Source organism: Gorilla gorilla, chromosome 12 (genome assembly GCF_029281585.2).
Source record: "Gorilla gorilla gorilla isolate KB3781 chromosome 12, NHGRI_mGorGor1-v2.1_pri, whole genome shotgun sequence".
NCBI classification, from domain to species: Eukaryota; Metazoa; Chordata; class Mammalia; order Primates; family Hominidae; genus Gorilla; species Gorilla gorilla.
In genome coordinates, this window is record NC_073236.2 from 33,818,028 (window position 1) to 33,835,716 (window position 17,689).

Consider the following 17,689-nt stretch of genomic DNA (forward strand, 5'->3'; position numbering starts at 1 on the left):
GGGGTAAAAGAAGTAAGAATCAGAAGGCTATGAATATTTCCAGTATATTCATGTCCTTCTTTCCAGATGAAACTTGTATTGGCAAATTTACCTTTTCCTGGAGGTGGTGAATCCTTCCTTCTCATGGCTGCTTTTGAACTGGGATCTGCCTCTTTCAGAGTAAGCTGAATGGGTTTTACAACATAATGATTAATATATCATGTATATATCACAAAGCATTTTGTTAATTAAAAATGAAAATATATTTGTTTACCGTGGATAAAGGAGGTCGCTCAGAAGATTCTACAAAGCAAAAGGGACACATAATTAAGTTTTCATAAAACATGTAGTCCAGATTTCAAGAGAGAGATTAGGTTTCACATGACTACAACTAACACACGAAAGTACTTCTACCAATGTGATCCTCTTAACTGAAGCCAAAAAATGTGATGTCAAAAGAAAGGACCAAATAGGACCCCAGAAGGATAAATGTCAAAGCCCATGGTAGAACGCTATGGTGTACCCTGAAGAAAATCACCCAAGAACCATTTATACTATAATAGTACAATAGTTCTCCTGTTCTTCATTTTGTCCTCTAACTTAAAAACTATCAATTTCATTAAAATCTATCATTCACTTCTGCTTGCAGAATGTATTCTCAGTTCATTAGTTCAGATATCTACATACAGAAGCATAATTAACAAAAATACTCATGTTGTCCACAGTCATGCACGCTTCTGCTGTTTTTCCATTTCCTGGATTCTCAACTTTAGCCCTCCTGCCATCTCTTCATTCACTTATGCAAAAAATGTATACATTGCACTCCAAATAACTAATGTGTAATTAGATTCCCATAAAACAAATCTAACCAAAATATTTGAAACATCAGAGGCTTTTTTCATGTTAATCACCTTTTATATATCAAAATATTTGCCATGATTATCGACAGTTACATTTTAACAAACCCGCACATTGTGCACATGTACCCTAAAACTTAAAGTATAATAATAATAAAATAAATAAATAAATAATACTTAAGAGATATATTTCTTGATTGTTTTGCTTCCACAGTCAGTTTGACATGCAGTGCATCACATTTTGCTAACATGAAGCACCTGTCCTATTGTCGACGTGTGACCCCTACAGAGAGAAGAATTGAGTCCCTGTGGTTTACTCTCATTCTTCCACCTCTGCTTCCCTTAAGCTCTGAAGCAACAATAATCCAATATTCTGTTCGAGTGCGAATATACCAGGTCCACATAAAGTCAGTGTTCTCAGGTTTCCTCATCAGAAACCCCCGAACACCTAGCCAGCTGCTCTCTTTATTTACACCATCCCACCCCACTTGCACTCTTTTTTGTTGATGAATCTAATCTCACTATCTGGTCTTCATTCTTTGCCTTCCACATTTTGTTCTTCATTATTCTCACCACCCCTGTGATCAAACCAGTAAAATCTCATTTTTATAAATATGAAGATATGGTTTTCCTTTATTAGAATATAAAAGTTACAGAAAATGGACTAACTTGTACAAATTCCTTCTTCACAATAGCAGCCCCATGTCCTCCTCTCTCCCATAGACACAGTTTCATAGTTTCTATTCACTCACATCAGTTTCATCGAGTATCAAATCTCATTTTATCTTTACGGCTTTATTTTACACTGAGGGTTATTATCAAAGACTCAGCAAACTATGTTACATATTTTCTTCTACACAAGAGATTACTGAGCAGTAAATAAGAATTTCTTTGGATATAAACACTTTTATGTACACAAACTTTTGTGAAGCTAATTTATGGTTAAATACACATTACACCATTATGTGTTATGTGTTCCAGATAAACAGACTCTAAAATTTTATTAAACATATTTAATTTTAAAACTTCTGCAATTACAATGACCTAGTCTCTGCTCAATGCAGCAACATCTTCAGAAATCACTTGTGAAGACTTGGGAAAATGTCAGTCATTTACGTGAAAAACGAGAGCATTAAGTGACAACACTGCTTGCTGGTATAAATAAGACAAGGCTAGATCCTTACCAGACTCAGAGATCAGAGTGCCATGGACAGAAACAAATATATAAAACAGAAAGATTTTCATTTCTACCAAAAATTCGTGTATTTAAAGTTTTCAGAAAAGCACAAAATACAGGAAAACTCAGCGGTGAGGCATTATAGAGCATTTCTTCATCTGGAGACTATCATTTGACACCTGGAAACCCTTCATAGGGCTCAACAAAGGGGTTCTAAACTGCGATTTGATCATTCCTGGAGTTCAACATCTATGTAAGGAAGCCAAGGTACCAAATGATACTTTGGCCATTTCTTCTTTCCAATGTCATTCTCTGAAAAGCATACACTGGAGTTTTTCAGAGTCATAACACGATGGAAAAACACGGCTCTAAGGGGTAATGAATGTAGTCAATACAGCTATGGCAGTGTATACAGCTATACTCGGGGTATCTGAAATACTTCTATTTAATTTCTTTATAGTACAAATCAATAAAGGCAACCACATAAGCAAATCTATGTTGGTATGTCATCATATTTATGTTCATTTTGTATCAGCATGAAGAGACTTTAATTAATTGTGGTGCAGTCATAAAAGAAATCAAATATGTGGTGCAGTCATAAAACAAATCAAAGATGACCAAACTGTGTCAACCTGGACAGATCTGAAATATATTCCACTGATTACAAAAACCGAGTTGCAGCTATTATGTACACCGTGTGAAATGGTATAGAAGACTTGATACTTGGAAACAGAATCCACATATTACCTATGAAAGTGCAAGTATCTTGTAAAGTATTTTTAATGTGCGTTGCAGTGACTTAAAAGTAAAAAACATTAATTCAGGCTGTTGGTTACCTGTAGGCAATAAATAGTAGTAGAAGAAAATATTCTAAGGCCAAAACAGCTCAGAATCATTGTTTTAAAACACTGTATCTACCAAAGAGTTACAAAAGAATGATTAATCATTTTATTCATTTTTAATCAGAGATACACACACACATACACATGCAGAAACTCAATCCGGTAATCAGAAGATGTGATTAAGATTCTCAATGTAACAACACTGACATAAAGGCGTTGAAGTTCTAAAACAATTGTAATGTCAGCAGGTATAGCTTTTCTCTAAATGAAGAAGAGAAAAGAGTATTGCAATCAATTTTGAAGCACTGAAAATATTTAGTGTCAAAATACACCTCCTCAAATCCCTAACGTGCACAGGAAGTCAAAACTGGGATCTTTAGATGATGACAACTTTAAAGGAAAAGCATTTGGGCTAGAGCTCACGGTGTAAAATGTCCGCCTTATGCCTTAAAAATCATTTTGTAAACAAAGACATTAACAAGAACATCAGCATATTTACATCAAATCCTTCCATCTCATTTGGATAAAAAGTGGGAATCAAAAAACTATGAGCATTTTCAATATTTTCATCTACATTTTCTAGAACGAAATTTGTAGTGGCAAATTTACCTTCACTGGAAGTTAGTGAATCCATACTTCCTAAGAATCTAGTTGAAATGTGATCTCTGTCTTTCACCGTATGCTGAATGGGTTTGACAACATAATGATTAACATATCATGTATATATCACAGAGCATTTTGTTAATAATTAAAGAAAATATGTTTACCGTGAATAAAGGCGGTTGCTCAGGAGACACTACAAAGCAAAAGGAACACATAATTGACTACAGGTAAATATGACACAGCCTACCATCAATCATGCAGTGTTTGTATCCAGCTGAAATCTTCATGCTTGCCCATGAAATTGTTACCCATTAGGCTTTGGGTTGCTTTGCTCTTGTTTTGGTTAGCACACAAACATGACAGGAATATACACATGAAAAATCACAATATAGATTCTATAAAACATGCAGTCCAGATTGCAAGGGTGAGATTAGGTTTCACATGACTACAAGTAACATAGAAAAGTATTTCTACCAATGTGAATCTGCTGGATGAAGCCAAAAAAGATGACGTCAAATGAGAGAACCAAAGCGGACCCCGGAAGAATAAATGTTAGAAACTATGAAGTTGCAATGAGAGTGCATGAAAATGTATCATTCGCGGCCGGGCGCGGTGGCTCACGCCTGTAATCCCAGCACTTTGGGAGGCCGAGGCGGGCAGATCACGAAGTCAGGAGATCGAGACCATCCTGGCTAACACGGTGAAACCCCGTCTCTACTAAAAATGCGTAAAATTAGCCGGGCGTGGTGGCAGGCGCCTGTAGTCCCAGCTACTCGGGAGGCTGAGGCAGAAGAATGGCGTGAACCCGGGAGGCGGAGTTCGCAGTGAGCCGAGATCCCGCCACTACACTCAAGCCTGGGTGACAGAGCGAGACTCCGTCTCAAAAAAAAAAGAAAAGAAAATGTATCATTCGCTTCTGCTGGCAGGAAGTGCTCTCAATCATTAGTTTAGATATCTACTTGGAGAAAAATCGTTTCTAAAAATACTCATGTCATCCACAGTCATGAAGACTTCTGATATTTTCAACTTCTGGATTCTCAACTTTGGTTCTCTTGCCATCTTTTCATTCACTTATGCAAAAAAAAGTATGCATTACACATCAAATAACTAATGAGTACTCAGATTTTCATTTACAAAATGTAACCAAAAATCTCTGAATCACCACTGACATTTTTTTCATAACAATCAACTTTCTTTTTTTTATTTTTGACATGGAGTCTTGCTCTGTTGCCTAGGCTGGAGTGCAGTGGCACAATCTCGGCTCACAGCAACCTCCGCCACCCAGGTTCAAGTGATTCTCCTGCCTCAGGCTCCCTAGTAGCTGGGACTACAGGCACAAACCACCACGCCTGGCTTTTTGTATTTTTAGTAGAGATGGGGTTTCACCATGTTAGCCAGGATGGTCTCCATCTCCTGACCTCGTGATCCTCCCGCCTCAGCCTCCCAAAGTGCTGGGATTACAGCCGTGAGCCACGGCGCCCGGCTTAATCAACTTTTACCTATCAAAATATTTGCCATGATTATTGACAGTTACACTTTTAGTACTCAAGAAATAAATTTCTCGTTTGTTTTTTTCTAAAGTCAGTTTGATATGCTATAGCATAGCAGCCTCTGAGGTACATTTATACAATGGCTATTTCATCAAAAACAGCACTGTTTTTAAAGAAAACTGCCAATGTTTTGATATCCAAGTGCATCCCAGTTCACTAACAAACATGAATGAAGCACATATCATTGATGTGTAACCCCTGTAGAGAGAAGAAATGAGTTCCTGTGGTTTCCTGTCGTTTTTCTACCCTCTGCTTCCAGTAAGCTCCAAAGCAGCAATAATTTAATCTTCTCTTTGAGTGGGAATATACTGAGTCTACATAAAGTGAGTTCCCTCAAGTTTCCTCATCAGAAACCTCCAAATTACCTAGCCAGCTGCTTTCTTAATTTACACCATCCCACCTCACATTTTTTTGTAAATATACTAATGTCCATTTCTCAACAATGAACATTATATTTTGATCTACAAGTTTAAGTGTTCACCAAAGTTTTAAGAAAAAGTATGTTTAAATTAAATTATATTTACTATTAAAAATTAATAAATTATATTTATAATTTAATTAAAATTAGGCTTATAATTTAATGTAATTTAACAATTAATTTAATTTTAAATTTATTTTAAATTATATTTAAATTAGTTATATTTATTTTCAAAAATTATATTAAAGCATAGAAAATTATTCAGCTATATTCACTACCTCACCACCTTTGTTTCTTTGTACACAAAAAATAACATTATCATTATTTGATTGCTCTCATGGAGCACTTTTTATAATACCAATACCATTTGCTTTTTGTCCAGTTGTTGGTAGTGCTTTTCCTTCCTATTAAAAAAAAAAAAAAGAAATCTTCAGAAAATGTTATATTTACTACTCAATCGGTCAGTAATTCAAGAAACATTTTCTGTGTCTATAAATTCATAAGGTCTATACTGGAAAATCTGATAATATGAATAAAATACTAATTTTATTTATTTATCAAGTGAGAAAAGAAACTTATAAAAACAAACAAAAGCAGAAAGACACAATTCATTATTTCTACAATTCAAGTCAATAAAATACAGTAACAGCACAAAGGCAATAACACTTATTTCTACTTGGGAAGCTTCTGAGACACTGCAAATTTAGGGTCCTATTTTTAAAATAGACAAGTGAAGACTAAGAGTGTGAAGTGTTTCTAGTGAGGGCAGCATGTGCAAAAAAATGAAACAGCATAGCCAATAAGAACTACCACAATAACGTGGTAAAACTTGGGCACAGACAGAGAAAGTGGAGTGGAGAGATAAAATGGGAGAAACAGGCCAAACCGCAAAATAAGTGTTATGCTAGAATGTAAATGTTTCTTTCGTGTAATGAGGGTCCAGCCGTAAGCAGATGAGTTAGATCAAAGTAAACATGTTTAAGAAAGGTCACCCTGAAAGACATATGTATAGATAGATAAACATGGGGAGAAGAGAGAAACAAAAACGAACATTCCAAAAGTATAGGGCAGACAGTGTATTACAGTAATAAGATATGAGAAATGGTTAAAGGTAGAAAATACAAAATTTGGTGAGTCACTGGATTGGCAATGTGAGGGAAACCTGGAGTGCAGTTTTTCTGCTTCAATGTTTCATTGCTACTTTCTTGGTGTTATTTACTAAAATTGGGACGCCAGATGACAGAGTAGATTACAAAGAGTCAGGAAAGAATCTGGAAGGCAGTTTGAGACCTGTCAAATTTGAGGCACAAAGGGGACTTAGAAGACTTATCTGGGTAAATACATTTGGAGTAGAAATAGATGACCTTACTCAAAAAAACCATATGTTGTTGAGAAGGTCAACATTTGTAAAATATACTAAGCTGGTAGGATTCGATAATTTAAACCTGTGAAGAACCCTGAAGTTTTGAAAATAAAAAGAAAACAAAACATGGGATTCAAAATTTCAATTATATATTTCTATACTGGATTAAAAGCTATAAAATATATTTTCTTAATGTATGCAGATATTTATTTCTGGAATATTATGGTCATCTGCATTTTTGAACTTAATGAAAACAGTTATCTAAACCAATAATTCAAGTTATCCTAAGAAAGCTCATTTTTAAAAAATCATCTTAAAAGTTTTTAACTTGTACGAATGTTTATTCTATTATAGAATTATAAGGCATTTTAAGTACTACTAAAATATAAGAGAGAAATGTAAAACCTATTTTAAAGTTCATATGGTTTTCTGATTCTCCTGTAAATGATATACTAATAGCTCTAATTGCCTACTTATGCCATAAAGATAATAGTTAAAAATCAGAGAAAGGATCAAGTAAAATAATCATATCACCATGCAAGCTGAAGATTTACATGTCTTCAAATACACTATGCCTGTCAGTCAGGACCCAATACTCACATGAAGAGAGAAGAAATTTATTTGAAACATCAAGTCAAAAGGATTCCTGAGTTTTAGAGCTGAATACATTTATGTGCAAGGTATAACAACTATAAGTACTAAAGTTAATAATGCTTCCAGAGAATAACACAAAATGTCCCAACTGTAGGAGATAGTTTTAAAAGTAATATTCCAGAGATAATTCTGTGTACTCTGTTGGCAATATTTCTTTCCTTACGATTCTATAAAAATAGGTACTTTGTTTAGAAAACAGTCATGAGTGTTGATTGCATTCATCACATGTATGTTCTTAAGTACAGATGTTATCAGCACAAGGTAAGTCAGACTAGCTCCAGAAATAAGTAATAATTTATTTCTTTAACAGGGTTCCAGGTTAAAAATATATTTTTTCTCATTCAATGAATATAAATTAGAAACCTCCTATAAAATTCACCAGAAATGGCTAGGCGTGGTGGCTCACGCCTGTAATCCCAGCACTTTGGGAGGCCGAGGCGGGCAGATCACGAGGTCAGGAGATCGAGACCATCCTGGCTAACACAGTGAAACCCCGTCTCTACTAAAAATATAAAAAAAATTAGCCGGGCGTGATGGCGGGCGCCTATAGTCCCAGCTACTCGCGAGGCTGAGGCAGGAGAATGGCGTGAACCCGGGAGGTGGAGCTTGCAGTGAGCCGAGATCGCCCACTGCCCTCCAGCCTGGGCGACAGAGCGAGACTCCGTCTCAAAAAAAAAAAATTAACCAGAAATTTTAACTTTTATTAATTTATGTATTAATTAATTTTTATTATTTTTTATTATTTAATTATTTATTTTCCCTCTTATCAAAAAAGGCTAAAACAGCTCCAAGATTATGGAAAAGTGAAATAAATTAGTTAAGCAACTTAGGAATATACCAAATATTACTTTAAAAAACTTTTAACAAGAGTAAAAAATTAATGATTCATTCAAAATCTGATATAGCCTAAAACACATTTTACTTTGCATTATCTATGAACACAGCATTCACTAGATAAAATATAAGACATCACTTTACTGAAATTTAAAAAAGTGAGGATGAAATTTTCTTTCCATTTAGAATTTTTAAATTAATAAATAGATGCATATATTTTCAGTGTACGTGTGATGATTTGATCCATCTATATAATCTAATGAGGGCAACAGAGATACACATTACCTTAAATATGTATGTTTTATTTAAACTAGAAATATTCAAGTTATTCTCTCCTGGCTATTTTTAAATGTAAAACAGAATGTTAAATAAAGTCACCCATAAATTTTCTTCCAATCCTTTATTAAAATCACCCGTAAGTCACTCAGAAGAATCTGAGAATTTTTTAATTACTTGGCTTTCTCTTAATCTAGATTTAAAATAATTCTATAATATGATATGGAGACATTCTACTGTCATTTAAATTCACCGTTTTTGAGGTGTTTTATACTAATCTTTGTCATCTTGACACTCTTATTCAACTCTGTATTCTTACTTCTTTCCCCTCCTCACCTTTGTATTTGTGGAGCTGTTCTTTCAGGTTGCTTTCTACTTCTTTCCTTCCCTAATGGCAAACCTAAGAATCATTTACTCCCACGACCTTTTAGGAATCCTAGTCCCATGCATATATTTCCCTTGTTGTCACACTTCTTTTCTATTATTACCTTGAGAACTTCCATTCCTTTATAGGATCCTTGTCATCGTTATAAAGACAGGGAGATGGCAAGTGAATAAAGCATGGGAAAAATATTTTCCAAATAAAACAATTCACCATTGTAAAACTAAAGATCATTAACAGATAAGAGTGAGTTGGTGAACAGGACTGGACTCTGATTATTCTATGTTGGCTTTTAACCACATCTTCATTTACCTTATCAACATTTTGGTCTTCAAACAAGGTTCCATTTTCTGTTTTGTCAGTGCCACATGCAGCATCTACTACAGTAAAAACAAAGTCAAGAGTAGATGAAATGCATGTAATTAAGAATCAGTAAATAAGAACCGGGTGTGGGGGCTCACAGCTTTAATCCCAGCAGTTTGGGGGGCTGATGCAGGCAGATCATATGAGGTCAGGTGTTCAAGACCAGCCTGGCCAACATGGTGAAACTCCATCTCTACCAAAAATACAAAAATAGCCAGGTGTGGTGGTGCACACCTGTAATCCCAGCTACTCGGGAGGCTGAGGCAGGAGAATCACTTGAACCCAGGAGGTGGAAGTTGCAGTGAGCCAAGATAATGCCACTGCACTCCAGCCTGGGCAACAGTGAGTAACACTCTATCTACAAAAAATAAGAAAGAAAAAGAGAGAAAAAAAAGAATCAGTAGATAATATAATAGTCAGGTTTCAAATAGCTTACACTTTTCTTCAGATTGTTGAGAAATAGTCCTTCTGTTCGTAAAGTATGGTTCTGAAATATTCTAGAAGAAAGACACAATAGGTTTAAGAATAACATGCAGCAAGTTAAAATAATGATAATTGCCACCATTACTACATGATCTAACACAAAAAGGATGGACTTTGAAGTCACTCATATGTAGATTCAAACCTCAAGTCTGCCATTTACTTATCTACATATTCACATGGGATGATGATTATGATTGGTGATACAGATATTCTCAAAATGTTACTCCTTTCAACCCCAGTTGATTATTATACAAATACTATGATATCCATTAGTTTCTTTTATTAACCACAACAAACTAGGACAAAAATGTACTCATCTGTAATTTAGAGTATGACTGAACAAAACTAATAATAAAAAGTCAATTAATCACTTTATTTTTCAAAATACTTAGGCATGATATATATTTATGTGAATTACTTTCTGCGGGAAAAAATGTGAGAATGTAGTTTTCAGTAGTACTATCTTTAAATGGGCTAGCATCGGAAACAGTATAAGTTGCTTCTATTCTGTGTGTCAAAAGCTAAAAACAAATTATTGTATAACTTCCGCTCCTTCCAAAAAAGACAGAACAAAGCAACCATCCACCTTATGGAGCAATGATTCATGAATGAAGGCCACACATAGTTACTAAATAGAAAGCTGTAACTAAGTATCCTGACAACAGAAACAGAGGTGAAATGAAAGAACGGACACTAAAGACATGCGGTCTGCAAGGAAAATGTTAGGCTGAGGTAAGTTATTTTTAAACAAAGGGGAAGGAGGGAGAAACAAACAAAAAAAGAGACATGACCAGTCGATCAAATATGAGCTTAAAAGAAAAGCTTGTGTTCATAATATATGCCTAATAATACTGGTTAGCATTTACTCGACAATTTGTTTTGTGTAAATACTTATGTAATAAAAAGTTTAATTTGTTTACTATAAAATAACACATCCCAAGAATTAACCATGATCATTCACCTGAAAGCTGAAACATTCTTACTACAGAGAGAGAGAGAGAGAGAGACAGAGAGAGGAAAAAAAAAAAAAAAACAAAAACCAATAAAATTCCAGCAACTTAACACCTGGAGAAAGAATTTTTATTCAGAATTCGAAAGAGTAATGTATGTCCTTGAACAGACACTTCTCAAAAGAAGACATTTATGCAGCCAAAAAACACTTGAAAAAATGGTCACCATCACTGGCCATCAGAGAAATGCAAATCAAAACCACAATGAGATACCATCTCACACCAGTTAGAATGGCGATCATTAAAAAGTCAGGAAACAACAGGTGCTGGAGAGGATGTGGAGAAATAGGAACACTTTTACACTGTTGGTGGGACTGTAAACTAGTTCAACCATTGTGGAAGTCAGTGTGGCGATTCCTCAGGGATCTAGAACTGGAAATACCATTTGACCCAGCCATCCCATTACTGGGTATATACCCAAAGGACTATAAATCATGCTGCTATAAAGACACATGCACATGTATGTTTATTGCGGCATTATTCACGATAGCAAAGACTTGGAACCAACCCAAATGTCCAACAATGATAGACTGGATTAAGAAAATGTGGCACATATACACCATGGAATACTATGCAGCCATAAAAAATGATGAGTTCATGTCCTTTGTAGGGACATGGATGAAATTGGAAATCATCATTCTCAGTAAACTATCGCAAGAACAAAAAACCAAACACCGCATATTCTCACTCATAGGTGGGAACTGAACAATGAGATCACATGGACACAGGAAGGGGAATATCACACTCTGGGGACTGTGGTGGGGTGGGGGTAGGGGGGAGGGATAGCATTGGGAGATATACCTAATGCTAGATGATGGCACATGTATACATATGTTACTAACCTGCACAATGTGCACATGTACCCTAAAACTTAAAGTATAATAATATAAAAAAATAAAAAAATTTTAAAAAGAGTAATGTATGTCCTGAAAAATATGTATTTAATAGAACATGGTTGGGGCTTTAAAAATTTAAGAATATTTAATCTAAAATCCTAATCTAAGCTTCCAGTTGGAAGATATTAGAAAACACGCTGTATCCACCTTTCCTATTTCCTTTCCATCTTTTCCAATTTTCATTTTCTTCTATAACATATTTTCTCAGGATAACTCACCTCAACTTATAGATTCTCAACATTAGAACAAAAGGTAAATTCAGAACATTCAAGACATTTAATAGATTTAATTATTAGATATCTCAGGCATATTATGTTACCTGTAACATTCCATTTAAAAAAAGCCCATTTCCCTGTTTGTTGATTCACATTAAAAACTAATAAAATGTTTCTTACATGCAAGACATTATTCTGGGTGCTTAAGATACATACAAATAGGTTTTCTAGCTTCAAGTGGCTCATAGTAATGCAGGAGTTTTACAATTATTTTTTCAATAACTAAGCACAAAAGCCTCTGAAATTTGAAATTTAGAATGAGATACAAAGACCCTGAGTGGATTTTTTTTAATTACAATGCAAAAACCTTGTGAAATTAAAGTCTGATCATAGAAATATGAAGAGTCTCTGCTTATCAAACAGGTTGTTATTTTAAACAAAATGCATATTCTTCAATTAGATAAAGAGTTTAAAGTATACTCTTAATAAAAAAGACTTGGAAAACACAGTGTAAACCCTCTCTACTATAGATGTGAGAACAGAATTTAAATTTCTAATATTCCACAATTTTTTAAATTAGAGATAAGCTCTTGCTGTATTGCCAAGCTTGGTCTTAAACTCCTGGGATTAAGAAATTCTCCTGGCTTGAACTCTTGAATAGGTGGGACTACAGGCACATGATACCATGTCTAGTTAAATTTCCACAATTTGTAATATTATTTTGGTCTAAATATATAGAACCAAGAATAAAAATAAAGAAGTAGCTCTCTGCAAAAATACTGTATGATGTTAAAATAGGTGCACAAGAAATGAAAAGAAACTATATGCTATGTGTAACAGGGTGATTCCATGATTCCCATAATAAGTCATCTGATGTAAAAAAGATTCATTTAAACAGAGGTATTATTAGTCATACTCATATGATATACAACTCAAAGTAAAAACACTTACTTAGATAAGCCTAGACCAAAATTTGTATCTCCTCTGTTGTGGGAAAGCGTTCCAGAACCACATTTTTCTGTCACTATGTATTTTCCTGCAATTTTTTTTTCAGATCACACCTCTCAAAGTATTTATCAACTATTTCTTATTTGCAAAGTAAAAAAAAATTAAAATTAACCCCCCTACTTCTTTAAAATAGTTATCTCTAATAAAAGTTTTAATACTAACATAAAACAATGATAGGTAGACAATTGCTAAGTTTTAGAAGAAAATAATATAAAAAATGAGATTAAGAGTGAGAAAATTAATTTCACAAGAGAGTACTCTACCTCAGATTCCAAAGCAAACTTATCCTTTGCCACAGCCTGTGCAAAACGGTCCAGTAGGTAGAGACACCTACAGAGCAAAAAGATATGAAAAAAATGAGCACGTTCATTCCCTAAAAGAAAACAAAAACCATCAGTCTATACATGCAGGTCCCCTCCAAAACAAATGGTAAAACAAAGTCTGAGGAAGGTCAGTTATCCTTATATTAAACAATATTTCTTGGTATAATTAAGATATGGCTTCCGTTTTAGAAAACATTTCAGTTACCTATTTCTGCTGCCACTTCTCCCAACCTATGAAATATCCAATGCAGACTCACCCTTAAACCCGTAACAAATAGTGACAGGCATTATAATGGCACAGCCAGACAATAATTTGTCCTTATAAATTATCTACCCTAAAGACTAAACTGAAAATCCAATTGATATCTGACACAACTTTTGTTACTGAACTGCAGTAAACCTGATAACCTAAAACAAGGTAGAAAAGGCACGGTCTCTTCTCCATTATCTATTTCTGATTCAAAGACTAATTTGTGTCACTGGAAAATGGGAGTCTTAGATCTTCAGCATGTAAGCTACTTAAAGAGGGCCCATTGATTCTCTTCACCCTAGAACACTACAGGGAACCCCCTGAAAAGCTGCAAATGTTTGAAAGCTGAGTGTACAAAAGTCAAAGTACAAATGTACTTTGGGAATATTCTTCACAGAAGATTAAAACATTAAAAATTATAAAATCCAATTATTGTCATCATATAGATCCTGCCTTATTCAGGTCCACAAAAACCAGCAAGCTTAAGAACCTTCGTAGACACTCAGATACTCAGGAGAGGGACTGCTGGAAAAGTCTCCCTCCTGAGTACTTAGAGCTTCATTTCATTCATCACTATCTAAATATCTTCCTTCCTATGGGCTCCCCCTTCTGGATCCCTCTTCAGCAGGGATCCATGGCAATCTCCAATCTACATCTTCAAATGTGGCCGTCCCCTGCAAATTCCATTCTTATCCACTTTCATTGGGTTCAACAGCTCATTCAATTCTCATCCTCTTCCACTGTGTTCACTAGAGCCACTCCTTCTTTCTAAAACTGAAATCACTCAGTGACAGAATGATGTAAAAGAAGACTGCATTTTGAACTAAGAAACCTGAGTGCAATTCTCATTTCTCTGATTTACTGTATCCAAATAATTTTCTTTCTTTGAATTTCAGGTTTTCCACCTGAACAACCACTTGATCAGGATGTTAAGCAAGGATTCAAGTATAGAAGATATTTTGTTTAGTCTCTAGGATTTCTTAACATTCCAAAATTCTATGCACCTCTGATTTTGTCTATAGGAAAATGGGGACTATTTAGCTGCCTTAAATGAAAACTATAATAGAAGATCATAAACCCTTAGAAAAGCAGAAGAGAAAGTAAAAAGAAATCAAGAAAATATTATTAAAATGTCACAGAAGGAAAAAAGAAGAATCCAGAAAATAAGAAAAAGCTTCAGCGAACTAGGCAGGGTACTCACTTAAAGAGAAAACCTAACTGGGTAGGCAGTAAGTGGAGAAATGAATTAGAAATATCCTTTTAATATATGCTAAATATAGTTGACATAACATGGACTATATTTAGATATTCTCCAAGCACAGTAAGATAATATTTTTCTAGGACTGGCCTGGTCTTGCTTATGAAAAACTTAGGGTCCCGTGGCCACAGATAACTGATAACTGCCTTTAAAATTTGATGGTTAAAAAAAAAGTAATATGGTTACCACTGCCATTTCAAAATATTTGGACAAACTTTTGGAGTAGCCAGGCTTCTAAATAACACTCTAAAGACAGTTAATATATAACAAAATGTGACTTTCTGAATTGATCTGATGTAAATAAGTACCGTGGCCCCATTGCTGCATAGGCCTCTGTCCATCTGTGCTTAGGGGCAAATGAAGTGATTTGAGAGCCAGGCAGCATGATGGTCTAATGTTGGGTTGGCTACCTGTTAACTGTGGAATCATGAGCCAATATTTCAGCCTCTTTAAAGCAGAGTTGCCTAATTAGTAAAAAAGCAATAATAGCACAAATAGTTTCTAAAATTGTGTGAAGATGACATGACATGACAAATGTTAAGCATGTAATATGGTGTCTAGCACAGAGTAGAACACTAAACAGATACTAGTTTCTCTTCTCGCTATTCACTTAGTTAACATATCACTTTAAAAAATCTCTGAAATCATACCTGTCAGCAGCCTCTTCAACAGGAGGAAGCGCTATTAAAGAAAAAGTAAAATGCATTTTAAATCAACAATAGAACACTATAGAATACTAAAAACATAAAAGAGCACAGTGGCTTGTTCCTATAATCCCACCTACTCAGAAGGCTGAGGCAGAAGTATCACTTGAGAAGCCAAGGAGTTTGAGACCAGCCTGGGTAACATAGCAAGACTCTATCCTTATAAACATAATAATAATAATCAACAAGGCCTGGTGTGGTGGGTCATGCCTGTAATCCTAGCAGTTTGGGAGGCCTAGGCGGGGGAATCACTTGAGGTCAAAAGTTTGAGACCAGCCTGGACAACATGGTGAAACTCCAAATCTACTAAAAATACAAAAAGTAGCCAGGTGTGGTGGTGCACGCCTGTAATCCCAGCTACTCGGGAGGCTGAGGCAGGAGAATCACTTGAACCCAGGAGGTGGAAACTGCAGTGAGCCAAGATAGCACCACTGCACTCCAGCCTGTGCTGCAGACTAGTAAGACTGTGTTTCACAAAGAAAAAAAAAAAAACAAATGAAGAATCAGTAAATACTACAATAGGCAGGCTTCAAATAACTTACTATCTTCTATAGATCGTGGAGAAATAATCTTTCTCTTTGGGATGTATAGTTTTGAAGTAATCTAGAAGAAAAACACAATAGGTTTAAGAATAACATGGAGCAAGTTAAAATAAGGATAATACCCACCATTACTACATGATCTAACAGGAAAAGTATGGACGTTGAAATCACTCATATGTAGATTCAAACCTCAAGTCTGCCATTTACTTATCTACAGATTCACATGGGGTGATGGTTATGATTGGTGATACAGATATCTTCAAAATGTTACTCCTTTCAACCCATGTTGATTATTATACAAATACTATGATATTCATTAGTTTCTTTTATTAACCACAACAAACTAGGACAAAAATGTACTCATATGTAATTTAGAGTATTATTGAATAAAACTAATAATAAAAAAAGTAAATTAATCACATTATTTTTCAAAATAGGTATGCATGATGTATGTTTGTGTGAATTACTTTCTGTGGGAAAAAATGTGAGAATGTAGTTTTTAGTAGTACTATATTTAAATGGGTTGTCATCAGAAACAGTACAAGTTGCTTCTATTCAGCATGTCAAAAGCTAAAAACAAATTATAGTATAACTTCAGCTCCTTCCAAAAAAGACAGAAAAAAGCAACCATCCACCTTATGGAGCAATGATTCATGAATGAAGGCCACACATAGCTACTAAATAGAAAGCTGTAACTAAGTATCCTGACAATAGAAACAGAAGTGAAATGAAAGAACGGACACTAAAGACATGTGGTCTGCAAGGAGAAAGTTAGACTGAAGTAAATCATTTTTAAACAAAGGGGAAGGAGGGAGCAACAAACAAAAAAAGAGATATGACCAGTCAATCAAATATAAGCTTAAAAGAAAAGCTTGTGTTCATAATATATGCCTAATAATACTGGTTAGCATTTACTCGACAATCTGTTTTGTGTAAATACTTATGTAATAAAGAGTTTCATTTGTTTACTATAAAATAACACATCCCAAGAGTTAACCATGATGATTGATCTGAAAACTGACACATTCTTACTACAGAGAGAGAGAGAGGGAAAGAAAAAAAAAACAATAAAATTCCAGCAACTTAACACCTGGAGAAAGAATTTTTATTCAGAATTTGAAAGAGTAATGTATGTCCCGAAAAAAAGGTATTTAATAGAACATGATTGGGGCTTTAAAAATTTAAGAAAATTTAATCTAAAATCCTAATCTAAGCTTCCAGTTGGAAGATATTAGAAAACAGGCTGTATCCACCTTTCCTATTTCCTTTTCATCTTTTCTAAATTTTATTTTCTTCTATATGACATATTTTCTCAACATAACTCACCTAAACGTATACATTCTCAACATTAGAAAAAAAGATAAATTCAAAACATTCAAGACATTTAATAGATTTAATTATTAGATATGTCATGCATATTAGGTTACCTGTAACATTCCATTATGAGAAAGCCCATTTACCTGTTTGTTGATTCACATTAAAAACTATTAAAGTGTTTCTTACATGCAAGACCTTATTCTGTGTATTCCAGGACACATACAAATAGGTTTTCTAGTTTCAAGTGCCTCATAGTAACGCAGGAGCTTTACAATTATTTTTTCAATAACTAAGCACAAAAGCCTCTGAAATTTGAAATTTAGAATGCGATACAAAGACCCTGAGTGGATTCTTTTTAATTACAATGCAAAAACATTGTATAATT

General features: G+C 34.5%; 1 protein-coding gene across 1 annotated transcript in view; it reads right to left on the bottom strand.

The window, feature by feature from the left end:
• ANKRD36C (ankyrin repeat domain 36C) overlaps window positions 1–17,689 on the bottom strand; it is a 173,737-nt gene that overhangs the window by 118,314 nt on the left and 37,734 nt on the right. The window contains exons 14-23 of the mRNA XM_063695529.1: window positions 15,988–16,048; window positions 15,392–15,422; window positions 13,174–13,240; window positions 9,735–9,795; window positions 9,248–9,315; window positions 5,791–5,830; window positions 3,623–3,651; window positions 3,465–3,537; window positions 254–282; window positions 92–164 (exon numbers count right to left, since the gene is read on the bottom strand). Of these exons, the coding sequence (XP_063551599.1) occupies window positions 92–164; window positions 254–282; window positions 3,465–3,537; window positions 3,623–3,651; window positions 5,791–5,830; window positions 9,248–9,315; window positions 9,735–9,795; window positions 13,174–13,240; window positions 15,392–15,422; window positions 15,988–16,048 (532 nt within the window). The remainder of the gene's footprint in view (window positions 1–91; window positions 165–253; window positions 283–3,464; window positions 3,538–3,622; window positions 3,652–5,790; window positions 5,831–9,247; window positions 9,316–9,734; window positions 9,796–13,173; window positions 13,241–15,391; window positions 15,423–15,987; window positions 16,049–17,689) is intronic.